Raw genomic sequence first — 20,302 nt, forward strand, 5'->3', positions numbered from 1 at the left:
ATTTTTCTAACTGCTTATTTAGTTTAAAAAATGAGAATAAGGCTGAGTATAACAAGTTGCAATATTTCTTTGAATGTTTGAATTGTCGTTGTCAATCAGTTAAGTTAGAGGGGCCTGTAATGTCTGAGATGTTATGTCATACTGAGATAGATTCATAAATTATTGATTTTGTGCTTTTATTTACAGAAGCTTATTGGAGAAGTGTTTAATATTGTGAGCCAACAATCTACTGCTCGACCTGGCTGCATTATTGAACTCGATGCAATAACCAATCAAGTAAAAACATGCTTGTGAATTGGTGATATTAGTATACTTTATCCCAGTGTTTCATATGCCATATAATATATTTCATTCTCAAAATAATTCTCTTGTTTAACACTAAATACAGCCAATTTCTCTTGATTCTTGTAGTGGAAAACCTAATGATTTAGGAATTATTCTCCTCCAGTTGAATTTTATCTATAGCCATATTTTCTTGTTTAAAAAGATCATTTGATGTAATTGGGGAAGCCATGAGGGAAAATATAGTACAGCTGCATAGATGCTTGATTTGTGGTTTCTCTTACATTATTACTCATTTCAACTCAGTAGAGGGTGACTTCATCTTTAGAGTGTTTGCCTTCTTATGCTAAACATTAGGTACTTCTATGAGGTCCACTAAAATGCAGACAAAAATAGAATAAAAATATACATCTTTCTAATCTCAGGTCTTTTGTGCAGCCAGTGTTCTTCCCCAGCTACTAGTAAGGAAATGAAAACCTTCTCCCTTAGGAGTTTGGAAATTCATTCTACCTCTCAGGATATTTGTATCTTCAGGATCATATTTATGGACTAAGAGATAGAACTAATGTATTCATTCTAAATATAAAAAAAGATTAGTTTGGTGAGGAAGTTACCGATATTTTCAAACAAGGAAATGAAGAAAGAGCCCACCATACTTAGAAACAGCTACAGAGTTATGTCATTATTTTTCCATGGTGCCTTTCATGTTTTTTGTTTTTTTTTGGCAAACATAATAATTTTCACCAATATAGAGAAATTACCACATCAGTTCTTGGCAATAGAACTCTGGATGCCAGACTCGAATTACTAATGCCTCCTAGGAAACCCTTAACTTTTCTATCCATGCTTTTCTTATACATTCACCCTTTGATTTCCTCCTTCTATTCCATAGGGATATGGTAGAAGAGTGGATTGGCTTCATTCCCATAGATATCTTAACTTTTAATGGAGTGGGTATGAAGTTCACCCCCTGCTTTAGCCCATTCTTTACTCTTTTCCATAGGATATTAATGTAGTATATTACATATTGTGAATTGCTAATATTCACTAGCATTCCGCTTTTCACTTCATACTTGCTCACAGTTTTTTCCTTTCTAGTTGTGCCTATCTTTTTTTCTTTAAGATACTTTATTGATTTTTTTTTTAAGAGGGAGAGGGAGGGAGAGAAACATCAATGTGAGAATGAGACATTGATTGGCTGCTTCCTGCATGCCCCCCCACCCCCCACTGGGGATTGAGCCTGAAACCTGGGCATGTGCCCTAACTAGCTGGCAACCTTTTGGTACATGGGACAATGCCCAGCCAACTGAGCCACACTGGCCACTGCGTGGCTATGTTTAATACAAGGCTGGTAAACAGTAAGCTCTGATAAATGGCAGGCTTTTTATAAATGATAAAGTTTAAAACTCGTTCTAGGTTTGTACCCAGTGTATTGTACGATTTCTGTATCTGTGAAGACAGCACCCTCCCCTTTTACTTCACTTATTCTTTCTCTCTGGCAAAGGAGTCCTGTGCTAATGTGCCTTACATAATGAGCTTTGCCTTTTCCAGCCAAGCATGAGGCCTGATACTTTTGAGCTCAGAGTGATATAGATCACTTAACTACATTTTGTTTTTTGAGTTCTTTTTTGAGAAGCAAATCTGTTGATTTGTTTTCATTAGAGCTCCTTATTTCTGCTGTTGACTATAGCATCTTTGAAAGTATTTTTCTCTGTCCAGATGACTTTTTTTTTTCTGTAGCTTTTTCTCTTTCCAGTTAGTCAATAGATAAAGAAATCATGGGAGAGATTAATTTCTTCTACATTAGTATTTTTGGGGCAGTGGTGTGTGGGAGATAAAGAATTTCAAAAATTAAAAACTTTTTTTTCATATTTGTAGTGTGGTGCAAATACACAATTGCTTCATGTGTTTCAAGAAGATTTCATTATAGGATATAAACCACATAAGGAAGATTTGGAGAAAAAGGAAACAGAAGTATTTTTTCAGCCATCACAAGGTACTTTTTAAAAAGTCATGAATTTACTTACCTTAACCTTAAAAAAAGAGGCCTCCAAAAAGTTTTTCAAGTATAGATCTTTATAACACAAGTAATCACTCTCATAATTTTAAGCAAATATACCAGTTCTATCATAATTGCTTGTTTGTAGATTTAGAAGATATGTGGCTGAAATTACATTTTGAAAGAGTTTCATTGGCAACATAGACTTCTGTCAAGAAATGTTATTTATAGAATACTACTCGGCCATAAGAAAGAAGGAAATTTTACCCTTTGCAACAGCATGGATAGACCTGGAAATTGTTATGCTAAATGAAATAAGCCAGTCAGAGAAAGACAAGTACCATATGATTTCACTCATATGTGGAATATAATGAACAAAATAAACTAACAAACAATATAGAAACAGACTCATAGATAGAGAACAGACTGACAACTGTCAGAGGGGTCGGGGGGGTTGCGGGGCTGGGTGTAAAAGATGAAGGGATTAACAACACACACACAAACAAACTCATGGACACAGGCAGCAGTGGTGATTGCCAATGGAAGGTGGAATGGGGGAAGGAAAAAGGGCATGGGGGGATAAATGGTGATGGAAGGAGACTTGTGGTAGTGAATATACAATACAACATACAGATGATGTATTGTAGAATTGAACACCTGAAACCTATATAATTTTATTAACCTATGTCACCCCAATAAATTTAATAAGTAAAAAAAATGTTATTTATGAAATCTAGTTTAATTATTTTAAATATTAATTTTAATTGTTTAACTCTACAATTAAGTTGTTCTGAATGGTAGTAAGTTCCCTGTGGCATCTTAAGCAAACCAATTAATTAGTATAAGTTCAAAATCCTATATAATAAAAGCCTAATATGCTAAGTGTCCGGTCATCTGTTCAACTAATCAAAGCGTAATATGCTAATGATATGCTAAGGCCACTCAACCGCTCACTATGACGTGCACTAACAACCAGGGGTCAGACAGTCGACCAGTTGCTATGACGTGCACTGACCACCAGGGGGTAGATACTTCGACCAGTAGGTTAGCTTGCTGCTGGGATTTGGCCGATCGAGACTGGGCAAGATGGGCTGGACACGCCCTGGAGTCCTCCCGTGGTCCCTCCGAGGCTGGCCCCAGCCCAGATGGTTCAAAGGTGGGGGTCTCTCGAAATCCGGGACCAATCGGGGGATGTTGGAGAGCCGGTTTCTGCCCAATCCCGCAGGCCAGGCCCAGAGACCTCACTGGTGCAGGAATTTGTGCACTGGGCCTCTAGTATAATAATAAATTGCTACAAACTTATTGAATATAGAGTGTAAGATACTATGTTGTATGGTATGCTAGAAACTTCAGGTATGCTGTGAATTAAAGGTACTGTCTTACAGTTTTCTCTTGAAGTATAACATTTCCTTTTTCTTTTTGTGAAAGTAGTTTTCCATAAGAACTATCAAGAACAAACCATATGATGTTTAGTTAGTTAGTTTATTTATTTATTTATTTAAATAAATTTTTATTGATTTCAGAGAGGAAGGGAGAGGGAGAGAGAGATAGAAACATCAGTGACGGAGAGAACCATCGATCAGCTGCCCTCTGCACGTCCCCTATCGGGGACCCAGCCCGCAACCTGTTCATGTACCCTTGACCGGAATTGAACCTGGGACCCTTTAATCTTATTCTCTATCCACTGAGCCAAACTGGCTAGGGCAAATTATTTATTTTTTAAATATATTTTTATTGGTTTCAGAGAGGGAAAGAGAAAGATAGAAACATCAATGATGAGAGAAAAATCATGATTGGCTGCCTCCTGTATGCCCCACACTGGGGATTGAGCCTGCAACCCAGGAATTGAACCATGACCTCCTGGTTCATAAGTCGATGCTTAATCACTGAGCCATGCCAGCCAGGCTATATAATGTTTAGTTTAAACTTGAACTTAAAATGTTCCCTTTAGAAGATAAAACTTTGTAATTATAAGACTGCTATGTTCCATTTGAACATAGAACATATTAAATAGAACATTCTACTTGAAAGTAGGAAAGACATATTCTAGTTTAATAATTCATTTTATTTGATAAATACTTTTTAGTTTACAGAATATCCAGATACTTTTTCTGATTTGGTTATGGATTGTAAGTATCTAGATGGACATATTTAATTTTCTTGTAAAGCTTTTGTCACAGAATTATGTATAGACATTTAAGGAAAGTATAATAAATTCATGCAGATAGTTTTCTTTCATTTTGTGGAAAATCAGAATGAGTTCCTCTATGAGGTTTATCTCAATTATCTTTTCATCCCTCAGACTAGTTATTTTTTTCCTTTCATGTATCTTTCTTCATATTCCAGAACTTTTCTTCTTTATAACTTATGCCAGTGTCATGTTCAGTTTTTGTTTTTTACTATCATTATAGAATAACAGTACTACTTTATACATTTAAAATTTGCTTTTTCTTAGCATTTATCGTGCTATTTCTAACAGTAAACACATGCCAACCTACTAGAAAACAATGCTTATATAAAGTTGATATTTTTATTTATAGTATTTTTAATTGAAAGACTTACATTTAAAACTATATTTTATTTTCACTTTTGTTATTTCTTTGTCAATACAAAATCAGGCTAAAAGATTTTCCTAATTCCTTTCTTGATGTTCTTTTAATTTTTATGCAGAGTTTCTCCAATATTCTTTCTGATTTTATAGCTATTTTCTTAAAAGACTTGATATGAATAAAATGATGTGTAATTATGTATAAAATTACAGTAATTATTTTAAAAAATGCCACTTATAAGCAAAAATGGAGTGCATAGTTGAGTTAATCTCCCTATACCCATAACTTAGATTAAAGATTTGAAGATTTTGTCACACTTACTTTATCCTATTTTCCTTTTGTTCTGAAATATTTTAAAGAAAGTCCAGCCATCATGTTGTTTTACTCCTCTGTACATGTTTGCTATTAGCGTACTAACAACAAAATTCCTCAGAATTATCTAATAATTAGTCCATATTGACTCCATTTAATAGTTTCAAATATGTTGGGGATTTTTATTTTTTGGATCCATATCCAAACAAAGTTCACACTTCGTGTTTCATTGTTAATTAAGAGTGCTTTAATCTCGAGTGATCCCCCGTTATGCTCTCATTATGCCACTGAGTTGTTTTAGAGAAAGTTATTTTATAGAAATTTCTCTGACTAGTTACTTGTGATGTCATTTAAACTTTTTCTTGAAAAGTGCAAATTAGCTCTATAGACTTTATTAGATACAGATTGTCAACTTCTTAGGCAATGCTGTGTATTTCTGTATCACACCAGAAATAACATGTTAGAATGTCTCATTTTTAGTGATGCTAAGAGTCAGATGCTTCAGGTAGTGGCTCCAATGTAAAGATTGCCAGCAATGTTTTTATATCATGGTTTCTTCCATTGGTAATGTTGCTTTTGAATCAATTATTTCATGAAGAATTACAAATTTAAGATTTTCTAATTTTATTGGTTCTCATTTATTAGCTGGAAAGCATTTTTTAAAGAAAAACTTGCCCTTAAGAACTGGAGCTATTAGGCTACTTTGGAATAGAGTTATTTTTAGGAAAGGTAGGGTAAGTGCTTAGTTCTTTCCCATTGACCATCTCAGAGGAAGTAGTGTGTGCCCACGTTACCACCAGGAGTTACTGAGGAATTTGTTGTTGGTGTTGGCTTTCTTTTTCTTTTTGGTATCATATGAACCTATTAAGAAAAAACACACATCCCTTTATTGAAGGATAATATCCTATATAATAAAATGCAAATTGTCCCCTTGGGAGTTTGCTTGCTACGACTGGTCCGTGCACTGACCACCAGGGGGTGGCGCGGAATGAAGAAAGGCCCCGATTGGCCCTGATCACCGGCCAGGCCTAGGGACCCTACCTGTGCACGGAATTTCGTGCACTGGGCCTCGAGTATATACAGAAAAGTACTCACATTACTCATGGATATTTATGTTCTTAGCATATTTCAATCAGTTTGCAGACATTATCCTTTTTATTGCTCACGTCACCTGATATTAAGCTAGTGAGGAGCCCTTCAAGTTGGCTCTCTCAGTCCTTTTGACACAACTTCATGAGTCTTGGTAGTTAACTTTCTTTCTGGCACAACTAGATGTTCCAGGTTCATCTTGTCACTGTCCTTTACAAGAATGGAGTAATTTCTCCAAACTATTTCTTTTAATGGGGAATGGGCTTTAGAGACCACAGTCTGGGCCCAGGAACTGCCTATTCCCCCTGAGTTGTCATAGATTTTCATTTTTTAAGGAAAGTGTTTGTTGTCCTGTGTATAGATCTCATTTCTATATATGAAGAGTACAATTTACATTTATGAATAACAGGGAAAATTATACCCCTAAATAATGTCTTTTCATAAAAAATACATAAAATTTCTAAAAAGTCTCTTCTGTATCACTACCACAACCCCTCCCCTCATGCCTTTTAAAAAATGCTCTTTTCATATAGGAAATATAAGATAAATGCTTCTTTTTAAGTTAAAAGTAAATTCTTAATATATATTTTTTAAATTTAAACTCTTTGTTGTTTGAAGTATTACATATGTCTCCCTTCCCCCCGCCCATTGACCTCTCCCCAGCTGTCTCCCCCCCTCCCCAGAACATGCCCTCCCCTCTACTGTCTGTGTCTATTGGTTATGCTCATATGCATGCATACATACAAGTCGTTTGATTGACCTCTTACTCCACCCTCCACCCCTGCCTTCCCTCTGAGGTTGGATGGTATGTTCGATGCTTCTTTGTCTCTGGATCTATTTTTGTTCATCAGTTTATGTTGGTCATTATATTCCACAAATAAGTGAGATCGTGTGATATTTATCTTTCTCCAACTGGTTTATTTCGCTTAGCATAATGCTCTCCAGTTCCATCCATGCTGTTGCAAAATAGGTTCCTTCTTTTTTTACAGCAGCATAGTTTTCCATTGTGTAGATGTACCACAGTTTTTTAATCTACTCATCAGCTGATGGGCACTTAGCTGTTCCCAAATCTTAGCTATGGTGAATTGTGCTGCTATGAACATAGGGGTGCATATATCCTTTCTGATTGGTGTTTCTGAGTTTTTGGGATATATTCCTAGAAGTGGGATTACTGGGTCAAATGGAAGTTCCATTTTTCATTTTTTGAGGAAACTCCATACTATTTTCCACAGTGGCTGCACCAGTCTGCATTCCCACCAGCAGTGCACGAGTGTTCCTTTTTCTCTGCATCCTCACCAGCACTTGTCATTTGTTGATTTGTTGATGGTAGCCATTCTGACAGGTGTGAGATGGTACCTCATTGTCATTTTGATTTGCATCTCTTGGACGATTAGTGACTTTGAGCATGTTTTCATATGTCTCTTGGCCTTCTGTATGCCCTCTTTCAAAAAGTGTCTATTTAGGTCTTTTGCCCATTTTTTGATTCAATTGTTTATTTTCCTTTTGTTAAGTTGTATGAGTTCCTATAAAATTTGGATATTAAACCCTTATCGGATAAAACATGCAGTGGGCTTTCTTGTTGTTTTGTTGATGTTTTCTTTTGCTGGGCAGAAGCTTTTTATTTTGATGTAGTCCCATTTGTTTTGTTTTTTTTCTCCTTAGTTCCCATTGTCCTAGGAGCTGTAGTGGTAAAGCTATTGCTACGACATATGTCTTATATTTGCTGCCTATGAATTCTTCTAAGATTTTTATGGTTTCCTGTCGTAACGTTTAAGTCGTTTATCTATTTTGAGTTTATTTTTGTGTTTGGTGTAAGTTGGTGGTCTAGTTTCATTTTTTTTTTTTTTGCATGTATCTGCCCAATTTTCCCCACACCAGATAAATGCTTATTTCATTTTTTCCTTTTAATTGCCAATTTTTCAAATAAGGAGTTAGTGCCGCAGATACTTTGAGGGGTGTCCAGTGAGACTGGGTTTGGCTTTTGTACTCTCCCTCCCTCTCTTCCTGCCTTTCTCTTCCTTTCTCTCCTCCTTCCATTTCTTCTTATTCGTCTTTTCCTGTGTGCCCTCTCTTTCTCTTTTAGTACTTTTATAAATTAATGTTTTTTAAAAAGTATATAGTCAATGTGTTTTAATAAATGATATTCATTTATTGTCTAATGCTTATATTATCCCATCTTTGACTAGTAGGTGTCCCTTCGTGTTGGCTTTTGTGTACTGTTGACGCCTCATTAGTCTTTGTTAGCTACCTAACTTTTGGTACAAATATTATATAAAACTGCTTCTAAATATGTATTCTTCCTTCTCCCTCCCAACTTCTATGTATATAAGAGATGTTTTTAAAAAGTGTCTTTTCTTTTTACCCTATATAAACATATTAACTTAAGTATCCTTTTTCTTTGAACAATAGGGTATCGCCCACCACCCTTTTCAGAAAAGTTCTTTCTAGTGGTCATTGAAAAGGACAGCAATAATTACTCTATTCTCCATATGTGGCACCTTCATCTTAAATCTGTACAGCCATGTTTAGGTAAGTAGTTATATTATAATTTTTATGTAGAGATATGAAATTTTATTTTATTGAATATGCTTTAGATTACTTAGTTCTTTAAAGTGAAAATCGAATGAACTGTAAATTGAGTTGGTGAATCGAAGTATACAGTATATGTGCCAGACTTTTCATTACATCATAAATCATTAATGAAACCAGTGATCTAAAAACATTATGGATACATTAGACATTAAAAAAAAAACCCAAAGCTTGACTGACTTATTTTTCCCATCAATACTTAATGTTTATTATGACTATGTCTCTTTAAGCCAGTTTTCTATAGAATTAATGTTGTACTTTTCTGTTGATTAATACATAATGCCTTCTGATACAGTGTACATTAGCTTAGTATCACTAAGAGAAGTAGATTTGCTATTTAGAAAAATATGGTGGAGCATCTGAACCGTAGCTCATAAGTAGCACTGTTTTGGTAGCACATTAGGAAATGCACCATTGGTAAAAAATTATTTCAGCCATGCTTTTGCTATGTACATTTGTAGTAATTTTTTAAAGTAAAATAGAAAATCTATAGTATGAAGCAAAGGAATTGAGCAAAGATCTTTCTTTCTAAAACAAACTTACTTTCTGAGAGAGAATTCTTAAAGTGAAGAACTATAAGATAGCCATATCAAACTGAATCTCCTTTAAACTACTTAACTCAAAATATTTGTTATTAAAAGATTTTATTCTTTCTTAAAATTATATAATTAACTGATTTTAAACACATTAAATATTTATTACAGTGAACTAGTTGTAAGTATACATATAAGTGTGTGTGTGTATATACATATGTGTGTATATATATATGTACACATACATATATATTTTTTTCTTTCTCTTTGTAATCTAGATTATCACATAATTGTGTAAGTAGCAGTTCTAACTGGGCCATGAACTGGCATTAGAAAAGCCAGATGATTTGATAGAACCTTTTACCTGTGGCTAGTAAAGTCTAATCTTCTTGAGCCAGCAGGAATCCAAAACTTATTTCAAATCCTTTGGAGTTTTAATACTTGGCATTACATGTTGTTAAGAGTAGAGGAATCTAAAACCATCTCATCAGGAAGAGAATTTTTAACTCACTAGAGAATATAGTATTTTATGGAGTTGGGCACAGAGCCAGGAGTGGTTCTAAAGAGATTAATAGAGGTGGTAACAGATCCCTGTGGTAGGACAGGAATCATGTGACACCTTCCGTTCTCATTGCTTATGAGCGAAGTGTCCCACTGCTGTTCTCCGAAGGCCAGGTCTTGTGTAGAGTTGCTTGTTTACCCTGTTTGTGACAATAGCATGTGAATACAAACAGTAAGATTGCAGTGGAGTCTAATAAATAATATGTTCTTTTCCACTCGGACAGAAAGCACCTGTTTTTCAGTTCTAATATTCACAGCTGCTTTAACATAGTATATATTGCCATTCACAGCTACTACTTGAGTTTATCAGTGTGTTGAAAATCCTGGGAGAGTTTGAAATGATAGGCTTAAATTTAGATGTGGAAGGAACATGCTGAGTAACTTCTAGGTGTCAGGTACTGAGATAGGTGCATTATATATGAGATAGGTACTATCCCACTTTACCAATGGATTACTATTAAATAACTTGACCAAGTCCCACATGTCACAAAAATTGTTTTCAAAATCAGGTTTCTGGCTCTAAAGCCTTTGAATCTTATTTTCTTTCTTAGCATGCTATACATGAAAACTGCCCATTTTGTAGGAAGGGAAGAGGGCAGTTTCCCTGTTCTGCAGATGAGAAAATAGCCAGAGGCGGTGGAGTGTGTTACCTGAGGAAACACATCTAGTTAGTGATGGAGCTGCTGGATAACTCGATAAGTTTGTAGTCTTACTCCATTTTACAAAAATTGTTTTTATATTTCTCCTTGAGTGGTCTGCCATTATAAAATAGTGACATATTTGACTTCCACCAACAGGGATTGATTATCTCTTGGTGTTCTGGTGCTTCTTTAGATGTACAAAGCAATAAGACATCATCCTTGCCCTTGATGAATTCATAGTCGAATGGGGGGAGATAGACACATAACCAAATAAACATAATGCAAAATATCCCTCACATGTAGCAGAGCACAGGTAACTGAATCTGCTTAGAGACTTGCACTTCACTCCAGTGTGAAAGATTGAAACTCTTTGGAAGAAGATCAAGGTCAGTGTGCCTTACAAAGCCAGTCAACTTAGACTATCTTAAATTTGATCGGAACTTTTATTTTTTGTATTTGTTCTTGAAATCATTCTTTTGTTTCAGCATGTAATATTTAAGAGGCTCGTATTTTAGTATCTTCTTTGCCACAGCTAATTATATGACCTTAGGAAAATCATTAAGTTCTCCAGGTTTAAATTTCTTTATCTATTAAGTGAGGTGGTACCTTATTATTTCTCAAAGTTTGATTCATGGCTCATCTGTTTCAGCAACACCTGGGCTTATTAATGCAGATTTCTGGGATCTACCCCAAAATAACCGTATCAGTGTCTCTATGGTTAGGCCCAGGGAACTTGATGTTAACAAGTTTTTTGTATGTCTTAAAGGTTGAGAACATTGGACTAGATAGCTTTTACATGTTGTGATTCTTCCCTGACAGTCTCCCTGTGATGGAGATGCTAAGAAAGAGTAAAAGGGCAAAAAAAAAGTTTTTTGTTTTTTTAATTATCAAGGTAACTGAGCAAAGTCTGAAAAATAATCTTGTTTTCAAAGTACTTTTAAGGAACCATGTTTCTTAAATAAAATTTATTCTACTTACATGTGTATAGTGATGATAGTAATATAGTTAATAATTTTTTAATTTATTTAAAGCTAAAGCTTCAGAAGGTGTTTCATCAGAGAGTCTACTTTCAGTCCCTGGACAGAAGAATGTAGACTCTTCTCCAGAAGCCTCACCCAGTATAAGCCCCATGCCACATTCTTCATCAATTGCCAATCTTCAAACTGCCAGTAAACTTATTCTGAGTTCTAGACTGGTATACAGCCAACCTCTTGATCTCCCAGAAGGAGTTGAAGTAATAAGAGCAACCCCTTCAGCAGGTAAGGTAACTTTAAGACCAAGTAGTTGTAGCTCAGAGTGATCTTCAATTGCTAAAATGCCTGAACTCCTCTGAAATTGACATTGAAATAAAGATTTATTTTCTAGTAATGGTACATCTGTTTAGAAACATTCTTTATAAGTAATAATCTGTGATAAATGTAATCAGCTTGACAGAAAATGGTATAAATATTTTAAAGTGAGGCTTCTTGCCTGCCCAATGATTTCCTGTAAATAGGAATATTGTTACAGCAAAATTGTAAAGAACAAATATATTCGTTTGCGCACCATTAAAGCTTACTTTTTAAAATTAAGATTTTTCATCCACATCATGCTAATCATGTCTCACATTTATTAAGTATATTGAACTAGAGTTGGCAGATACTGGTGGCGAAAAAATGTAGGCTATACAATTATAGTTTGGCTAGTCTAGAATGATACTGACTTTAACACGGTGGATAAGATAGCTTGGAGGGCAGGATTGGAAGACAAATTTAAAATGATCTGCCACATGTGGAATTGTAATGGAAGAGTTCCTCGAATAGTATTTTTGGGAACTGAAATTAGAGGCTCAGCCTGGCTTCTGGCTGAGCGGCACTCCCGTAGTAGGAGTGCACTGACCACCAGGGGGCAGCTCCTGTGCGTTGAGAACCTGCCCCCTGCTGGTCAGTGTGCGTCATAGCGACCTGTCGACAAGTCATTCCAGTCTTCCAGTCATTCGGTCTTAACGATCGATCGCTTACACACACACACACACACACACACACACACACACACACACTCTCTCACTCTAGAGGCCCGGTGTACGAAATTTGTGCACGCGGGAGGGGGTCCCTCAGCCCGACCTGCACCCTCTCCAACCTGGGAGCCCTCGGAGGATGTCCAACTACCAGTTGGACATCCCAGTTGGACATCCCTCTCGCAATCTGGGACCTCTGGCTCCTAACCACTCACCTGCCTGCCTGCCCTAACCACTCTGCCTGCTTGCCTGATCCCCCTAACTGCCCTCCCCTGCTGGCCTGATCCCCCTAACTGCCCTGCCCTGTCAGCCTGATCCCCCTAACTGCCCTCCCCTGCCGGCCTGGTCACCCCTAACTGCCCTCCCCTGCCGGCCTGGTTGCCCCTATTAACTCTTTTTAAAAATCTTATTTTCTTCACACTCAATTGTATTTGACTTCCTTATCGGCTTCTCCCTCTCACACTATTTTTCTTTATCCTTTATGTAACACTTTTTTCTACGGACTCATCATTTATAAACTTTTCTTTCCTCCTTATTTCCTACTTCTGTTCCATCATCCTTCTTCCCATCTTTCTCCTACCCTCCCTCCCTCCCCACATCCCTTCTTTCCTTTATCTTTACCCCTGCCCTCCCTCCCCTTTTCCTTCCTTCCCACCTTAATTTTTTTCTTCACTTCCTCCCTTGGATCTGCTTTGCTCCCTCTCCCATTTCTTCCTTCTTCCCATTCTCCTTTTAAGCTCTACTGACTCCCCTTTAACATTTTCTTCCCTCCCTCTTTCTCTCTCATCCTACCTTTCCCATACATTCTTCTCTACTTCCACTGTTTTCATATCTATCTACCTGCCTAATTCACTATCATTTATCTTTTTTCTTTTCTGACTCCTACTTTTAAAATCTGTCCCCAGTACACAACTATACTTTTCATTATTGCTTTTACAGTTCACTCATACATCCTCTTTCCTTCTTTAACCCTTTGAGTGCCAACCAATACCCTAGGAACTATGCTAAAATTGCCAAGGCATTTTTGCTGATTTTACAGCAGTTTAGGAAAAAAATTATGAATCGCAAGTAAATGAAGTTACATATTCAAAAACTTAAGGAAACCTTTACTACATTTGTTTTCATCTTTGACATATTTGTTTGCTGATTGTATTATAAAATACTAATAGAAAAAAAATTTGAACAAAACATATGACGTTAAAATGAAATTAATGTTGACTTTGAATATGTGAATGAAGATATTGCGAAAGACAGGAGGAGTGCGATAGCGCTCCCGGCACTTTTGGCGAAAGACAGGAGTGCGATTGCGCTCCCCGGCACTCTAGGGGTTAACTCTGCTCTCTACTGACTCTTTTATAAAATTCTTCCCTCCTTCCTTCCCTTCTTAAAGCTTCTGTTGGGGGGGGGGGGCGTTAACCCCCAGCTCAGCTCAGGGCCAGGTGTTCGCTGTCCAGCCTTCCCCGCCCTCCCCGCTGCTATCCTGCTCCCATTCCCTGCCTGGGACGCCTGGCCCAGCGAGGGTGGCCGAGGCCGCGCACGGCCCGGGTGCTGCTGCCACAAAGCAGGAGCACCTCTGACCAGAAGGCCTCGGACCATCCACCACTCTCTCCCAGACCCGTGGGCACCTCCCTGCAAATGGCCTGTGTCGGGGGCCACTGCCCTCCTCCCATGTCTGGGCGGGGCTCCCCACTGCATGCCACCTGTGCCCCGCCCCTCTCCGGGCTCACCTGCTCCGCGTCCCCGCCTACCCCCCCGTGGTCACCACCCCCTCCCTCATGCAGCCCCACATTTCCTTTTCCACCGCGGTCGCCACCCCCTCCCACGTGCAGCCCCGCGTTTCCTTCCCTTTTCCATTCCTGCATCATATTCTTGTTCTCTTTCTGTATTTCTGTTTCTCCTCTCAGCTTGTCTGCATGCAGGCCTGCCTTCCTCTCCCTCTCCTTTCTTATCCCCTCATATCGATCCTATCCTACCCCGGGCCTTGCAACTGCCTGAGCAGAGGGCGGGGACGCAGCCTGCTTGATCCAGTTGTGACGTGATGCTGTAACAGACAATTTGCATATTCCTCTATTATATATATAGATTACATTTCAACTATAGGATGATAGATGGGACAGTGTTAAGACTTTCGCAGGCCAGAAAATAAAATATGAGGGTCTGGGTTTAGTGTTAAGAGAACATGAATTAAATCTGATAAAAAGAGTGAGATTTAGTGGTCTGTTTAATTGTCTGAAAACATTTTGATGGTAGGAACAGGTCTAGGGTCTAGATCAGCCGTGGGCAAACTACGGCCCACGGCGGAACTGGCCCGTTTGAAATGAATAAAACTAAAAAAAAAAAGACTGTACCCTTTTATGTAATGATGTTTACTTTGAATTTATATTAGTTCACACAAACACTCCATCCATGCTTTTGTTCCGGCCCTCCGGTCCAGTTTAAGAACCCATTGTGGCCCTCGAGTCAAAAAGTTTGCCCACCCCTGGTCTAGATTATTTCTGTGCCGATTAGGGACATTAAAAGGGCAAATTGTAAAAATTACTTAAGCACCTATGAAGAAAGTGATAAAAGATAAGAGAACGAAAGTCCAGTGAGGCAGGTTGTGGTAAAAGAATATAAAATCCAGCAGATAATAGATTTATTTATTAAAGATTGAACTGATTTTTTAATAAAATATTTGCCTTATTTAAACGTAATGACCTAAAAATAAATTAAGTGATTATTATTGCATATTTTGATTTTACCAATGAGCTGTTCAATACTTTGATACCTTTGGCCAATGGACATTTAGTGTCACACACTAGTTAGGGGGTGGGGAACTGAAGAGTTATTTTGAAGAAGTCATAGAGACTTTGGATTGATCACATTCCAGAATTTGATTATGAGCATATTATTTTGTGGTTCTATTATTATGACTGTATACTTTTTCTTTTTAAAGGCCATCTGAGTTCTTCATCAATTTATCCAGTGTGCCTTGCACCTTACTTAGTGGTTACTGCTTGTTCTGACAACCAAGTACGCTTCTGGAAATGTAGTATGGAAACCAACGTACAATGTAAAAGTGATGAGAAGGAAACCTACCACTGGAGGAGATGGCCCTTGATGAATGATGAAGGAGAAGATAATAGCAGTACAGTGAGCATTGTGGGAAGACCAGTTGCTGTTAGTTGTTCATACACAGGTCGCCTTGCAGTGGCTTACAAACAACCTATCCAACACAATGGTTTTGTTTCCAAAGAATTTTCCATGCATGTTTGCATATTTGAATGTGAATCTACGGGAGGATCAGAATGGGCTTTAGAACAAACAATTCATCTTGATGACTTGGTCAGGGTTGGGAGTGTAATTGATTCAAGAATCAGTGTTGACAGTAATCTGTTTGTATACAGCAAATCAGACGCCCTTTTGAACAAGGATAGATGTCTTATTCCGAATATCAAGCATTTAGTACATTTGGATTGGGTATCAAAAGAAGATGGCTCCCACATCCTCACTGTTGGGGTTGGTGCTAATATCTTCATGTATGGGCGGCTTTCAGGAATTGTGACTGAACAAACCAACTGTAAGGATGGAGTAGCTGTCATTACTTTACCACTAGGGGGTAGCATCAAGCAAGGAGTTAGGTCAAGATGGGTTCTTCTTAGATCTATAGACTTAGTGTCTTCCGTTGATGGTACACCTTCACTGCCTGTCTCTCTCTCTTGGGTAAGAGATGGAATATTGGTGGTAGGGATGGATTGTGAAATGCAGGTATATGCACAGTGGAAGCATGCTGTCAAGTTTGGAGACACTGAAGCTGATAGTCCTGATGCAGAAGAGACCGCAATACAAGATCATTCTGCCTTTAAATCTAACATGTTGTCAAGAAAAAGTATTGCTGAAGGAGCTGCTATTACTGATGATGTTTTTTGTTCACCAACTGCAGTGCAAGATGGTGGCCTATTTGAAGCTGCACATGTACTCTCCCCTACTCTCCCACAATATCATCCAACTCAACTGTTAGAATTGATGGATTTAGGGAAAGTTCGCAGGGCTAAAGCTATTCTCTCTCATTTAGTAAAATGTATTGCAGGTGAAGTTGCAATAGTTAGAGATGCTGATGCTGGAGAAGGAAGTAAGCGACATTTTTCTCGAACCATTAGTGTAAGTGGCAGTACAGCAAAGGATGCAGTCACCATAGGAAAAGATGGTACTCGAGATTATACTGAGATAGATTCTATTCCTCCACTACCATTATATGCATTACTTGCTGCAGATCAAGATACAACCTACAGAATTTCAGAAGAAAGTACAAAAATACCACAAAGCTATGAAGATCATACCAAAAGTCAACCAGAGGATCAGTATTCACAGCTCTTCCAAATACAGGATCTAATAATAGATGATATTGATTTAGAGCCAGAAAAGAGAGAAAAAAAATCAAAAGTAATAAATCTTTCTCAATATGGACCAGCTTATTTTGGCCAAGAACATGCTAGGGTACTTTCAAGTCATCTTATGCACTCAAGTCTGCCAGGCCTTACCCGTTTGGAGCAGATGTTCCTTGTAGCTTTGGCTGATACAGTGGCTACCACCAGTACTGAGCTTGATGAAAACAGAGATAAGAGTTACTCAGGTAAATATTCTTACTAAAAATTTATAAAGTTATCATTAATAGAACTATTTGTGTTATCTAGTAGTGACTCACATATTAAATTGCAGTCTTTCTTTTAACCTTGCAGGGAAAAGACCTCTTTAATAGACAATTACTGTTATATAACATGATTAGTTGTGAAAGAAAAGACAATTGAGATAGGCCATGACTTATGATTATGACTTCATGGATTCATGATATCTATGTGCATTCCTATATGAGTTTGACACTGAAACCTTAGTGTGATTTTGGATATAGTCTTTTGCTTTTTCAGATTGATTTCTATGATTTGTTTATTTATTTACCTAGTTTTAGTCATAATAATTTGTTAATTTTACTATTGAGCCATGAGGCTTATAGGCACTGGCTCAACTTGTTCATTTTACCATTTCTAGGTATAAATAATTTTTACAGTTACCTACTTTTCTCCACAAAGTCTTTTCATAAGGAGGTTTTTACACATCTTAATATAATGTGTGTCTTGCTTAATTAATTCTGTAACCAGAAGAGTTTTGGCTGCCTTTTGAAACTAGATTCCGTTCTCTTTTATGCAGATAGTTGAAGGTAATGGTTTTGATTGTAAATGATAGCATTAGCAAAGGACACCAAAAATGGTCAGTCATTTATTCAATAAAATTGTGGAGGAGTGAACAGTTACTATGTGCCAGGCATTTTATGTACTTGATCATATTTATTTAGCATAATAATCTTCTAATAGGTAGCTATTACTATATTTAATTTTATAGATGAAGACACTGATCCTTAGGGAAATTAAGTGACTTATCGAAGATTCCACAGGTAGTAAGTGACAGAACTGGGGTTGGTATGTGGTTCGTTGCCTTCAAGTCTGTGCTCTTAACTATTTCACAAGATTTCTAAATTTGAGGAAAAAGGACTGTTCCGCAAAGCCACCAAATTATATATATTTGTAGAGGTTTATACCCTTATAATATATCCCAAAGTTTTCACCTATGTAGATTAAAATAACTAGAGACCTTTGACGGTTTTGCCTTGTGACCTATTTTCCGACCATGCTAATATAGAAAATTCTAATAATTATGAGTTTGTGTATAATAGAGCAACATTTTTTGTAGAATAGCCTTAAGCCTTTATGTATAATTTAATATATATTAGAGTTTTTACTCTGGGACATTAAGAAAGTAGGCCTATGCCACAATCCATGAAAAGTAGTTTAAACTTCATGATTCAAAATTATATCATTGGCTAGGCAATATAAAATGGCTCATCCTGGTCACAGTGAACTTTCTTAAGGTAGAGAAGGCAGGAATTAATGTCTCCATTTCACAGGTGGGAAACTGAAGCTCACAGATTAAATAAGTTGCACATCTCAGTAAATGGATTATAAGTAAATGAATTCTTCCATTTGTTCAGATGAGACAACTTAGAGGCATTCTTGACTCTGCTTTCTCTCACTGGCAAATGCTATCAGTTCCTCTGCTCAGCACACACCAGTGGCTGCCTACCTCACTTTAGAATAAAAGCCAGATCCTTACAGTGGTCTACAAGGCCCTCTGTGATCTGTGCTTACTTCCATGCTCCTACATTGGCCTCCTTGCTGTCCCACAGACACACTAAGCACATTGCTGTCTCACTGTCTTTGCACATATTGTTTCCGTTGAGTAAAATCCTCTTCTTTCAGATTTATGTGTGTTTTCATTCCCTTACCTCCTCAGATTTCTGCTGAAATGTCATCTTACTGGTGTTCTTTCCTGGTCAGACTATATAAAATAGAACTCACTCCAGTATTCCCATTTTCTCAGTCCTGCTTTATTTCTCTCCCTGGCAGTAATTTCTTCTAGACACATTATTTGTTTGTTATCTCTGTCTCCTAAAATATAAGCGCCATGAGAATCAGCACTTTGCCTTATTCAGTGCCAAATCTCCAGTACCTAAACCATTCTTTGCATGTAGTAGATGCTTAGTTTGTTGAATAAATGAATGGATGAATGAATATAGCTAATGGGAAGTAGAGCGGGAACTTGAACTTTGACAATTTGATTCAAACTCTGAGTACTTCCTAAGTGGCAGTCACTGTGCTGTTAATACTTTCGCATTGCATTTTTCTAATAGTCGTTATTGTTTTGATTAAACTTACTACACTTGCATACCTTTGTTAAACTTTTAACTAAAAAGTAAATTTCTGGAATTAAGGTTATGATTCAACCTTCACTTTGTAACACTATCCCGGGGAATCAACAAAAATTTTTTAAGATTTTAAAATTGATTTTTAGAGACAGAAAAAGAGAGAAACATTGATGTGAAAGTGAAGCAAGGATCGGCTGCCTCCTGCAAGCCCCCCTATTGGGGATGGATCTTGCAACTGAGGCATGTGGTCTGACTGGGAATCGAACCAGCAACCTTTCAGTGCACAGGACAATGCCTAACCAACTGAGCCACACTGGCCAGAGCTGTAAAGATATTTTTTATAAAGATATCAAAGTATTCATGAAGGAATACACTCAAAATTATCTTATGTATTTTGTGTAAATTATCACTAACTAAATTTATTATTTATTTTCTAACTTTTGATTGGTTTGTGACCTGTTGTATTCCTTTTTTTCTTAAACATATTTTCTGTTTACTTTATAGGAGGAGATACATTAGATGAGTGTGGTTTGAGATACCTATTAGCTATGCGCTTGCACACATGCCTTTTGACATCACTGCCTCCTTTATACCGAGTACAGCTTCTTCATCAAGGTATTTAACTGCTTGTTTGAACCTTTGCACAACTTTTATTCAGTATAGAAGTGGTTGGTGTGGTGTATTCATACTTGTGTATAAACATTAGGTAAATCATATGCAAACCTAGACTTAATACCTTCCTGTCACATAGTACCCACTTACTATTTTTCTGTGTATCTTTCAGTTCTGTTCCATGACTTTTGTTCATATATTTCAGTTTCTTAGACTTTACTCAATAAAGGAATAGTAGCTTAGCAATAAACCTGACATTGTATCCCAATGTGGTCCTGAATTTCTTTGACATCTGTTGTCTTTTCTTTAAAACTTCTATAAATTTTGCCCTACATGTTATTATGTATATTTATTTTAATATAAGCATTATGTTCTAAGTTATTTATTCACAAGTAAAGATGAT

General features: G+C 37.1%; 1 protein-coding gene across 2 annotated transcripts in view; it reads left to right on the top strand.

The window, feature by feature from the left end:
* DMXL2 (Dmx like 2) overlaps positions 1–20,302 on the top strand; it is a 113,030-nt gene that overhangs the window by 43,565 nt on the left and 49,163 nt on the right. For both annotated transcript variants that reach the window (XM_023751643.1, XM_023751644.1), the window contains exons 10-15: positions 187–276; positions 2,161–2,278; positions 8,641–8,760; positions 11,587–11,814; positions 15,487–17,163; positions 19,792–19,902. In XM_023751643.1, coding sequence (XP_023607411.1) covers positions 187–276; positions 2,161–2,278; positions 8,641–8,760; positions 11,587–11,814; positions 15,487–17,163; positions 19,792–19,902 — 2,344 coding nt within the window. The remainder of the gene's footprint in view (positions 1–186; positions 277–2,160; positions 2,279–8,640; positions 8,761–11,586; positions 11,815–15,486; positions 17,164–19,791; positions 19,903–20,302) is intronic.

This window comes from Myotis lucifugus, unplaced genomic scaffold, assembly GCF_000147115.1.
Source record: "Myotis lucifugus unplaced genomic scaffold, Myoluc2.0 scaffold_23, whole genome shotgun sequence".
NCBI lineage: Eukaryota > Metazoa > Chordata > Mammalia > Chiroptera > Vespertilionidae > Myotis > Myotis lucifugus.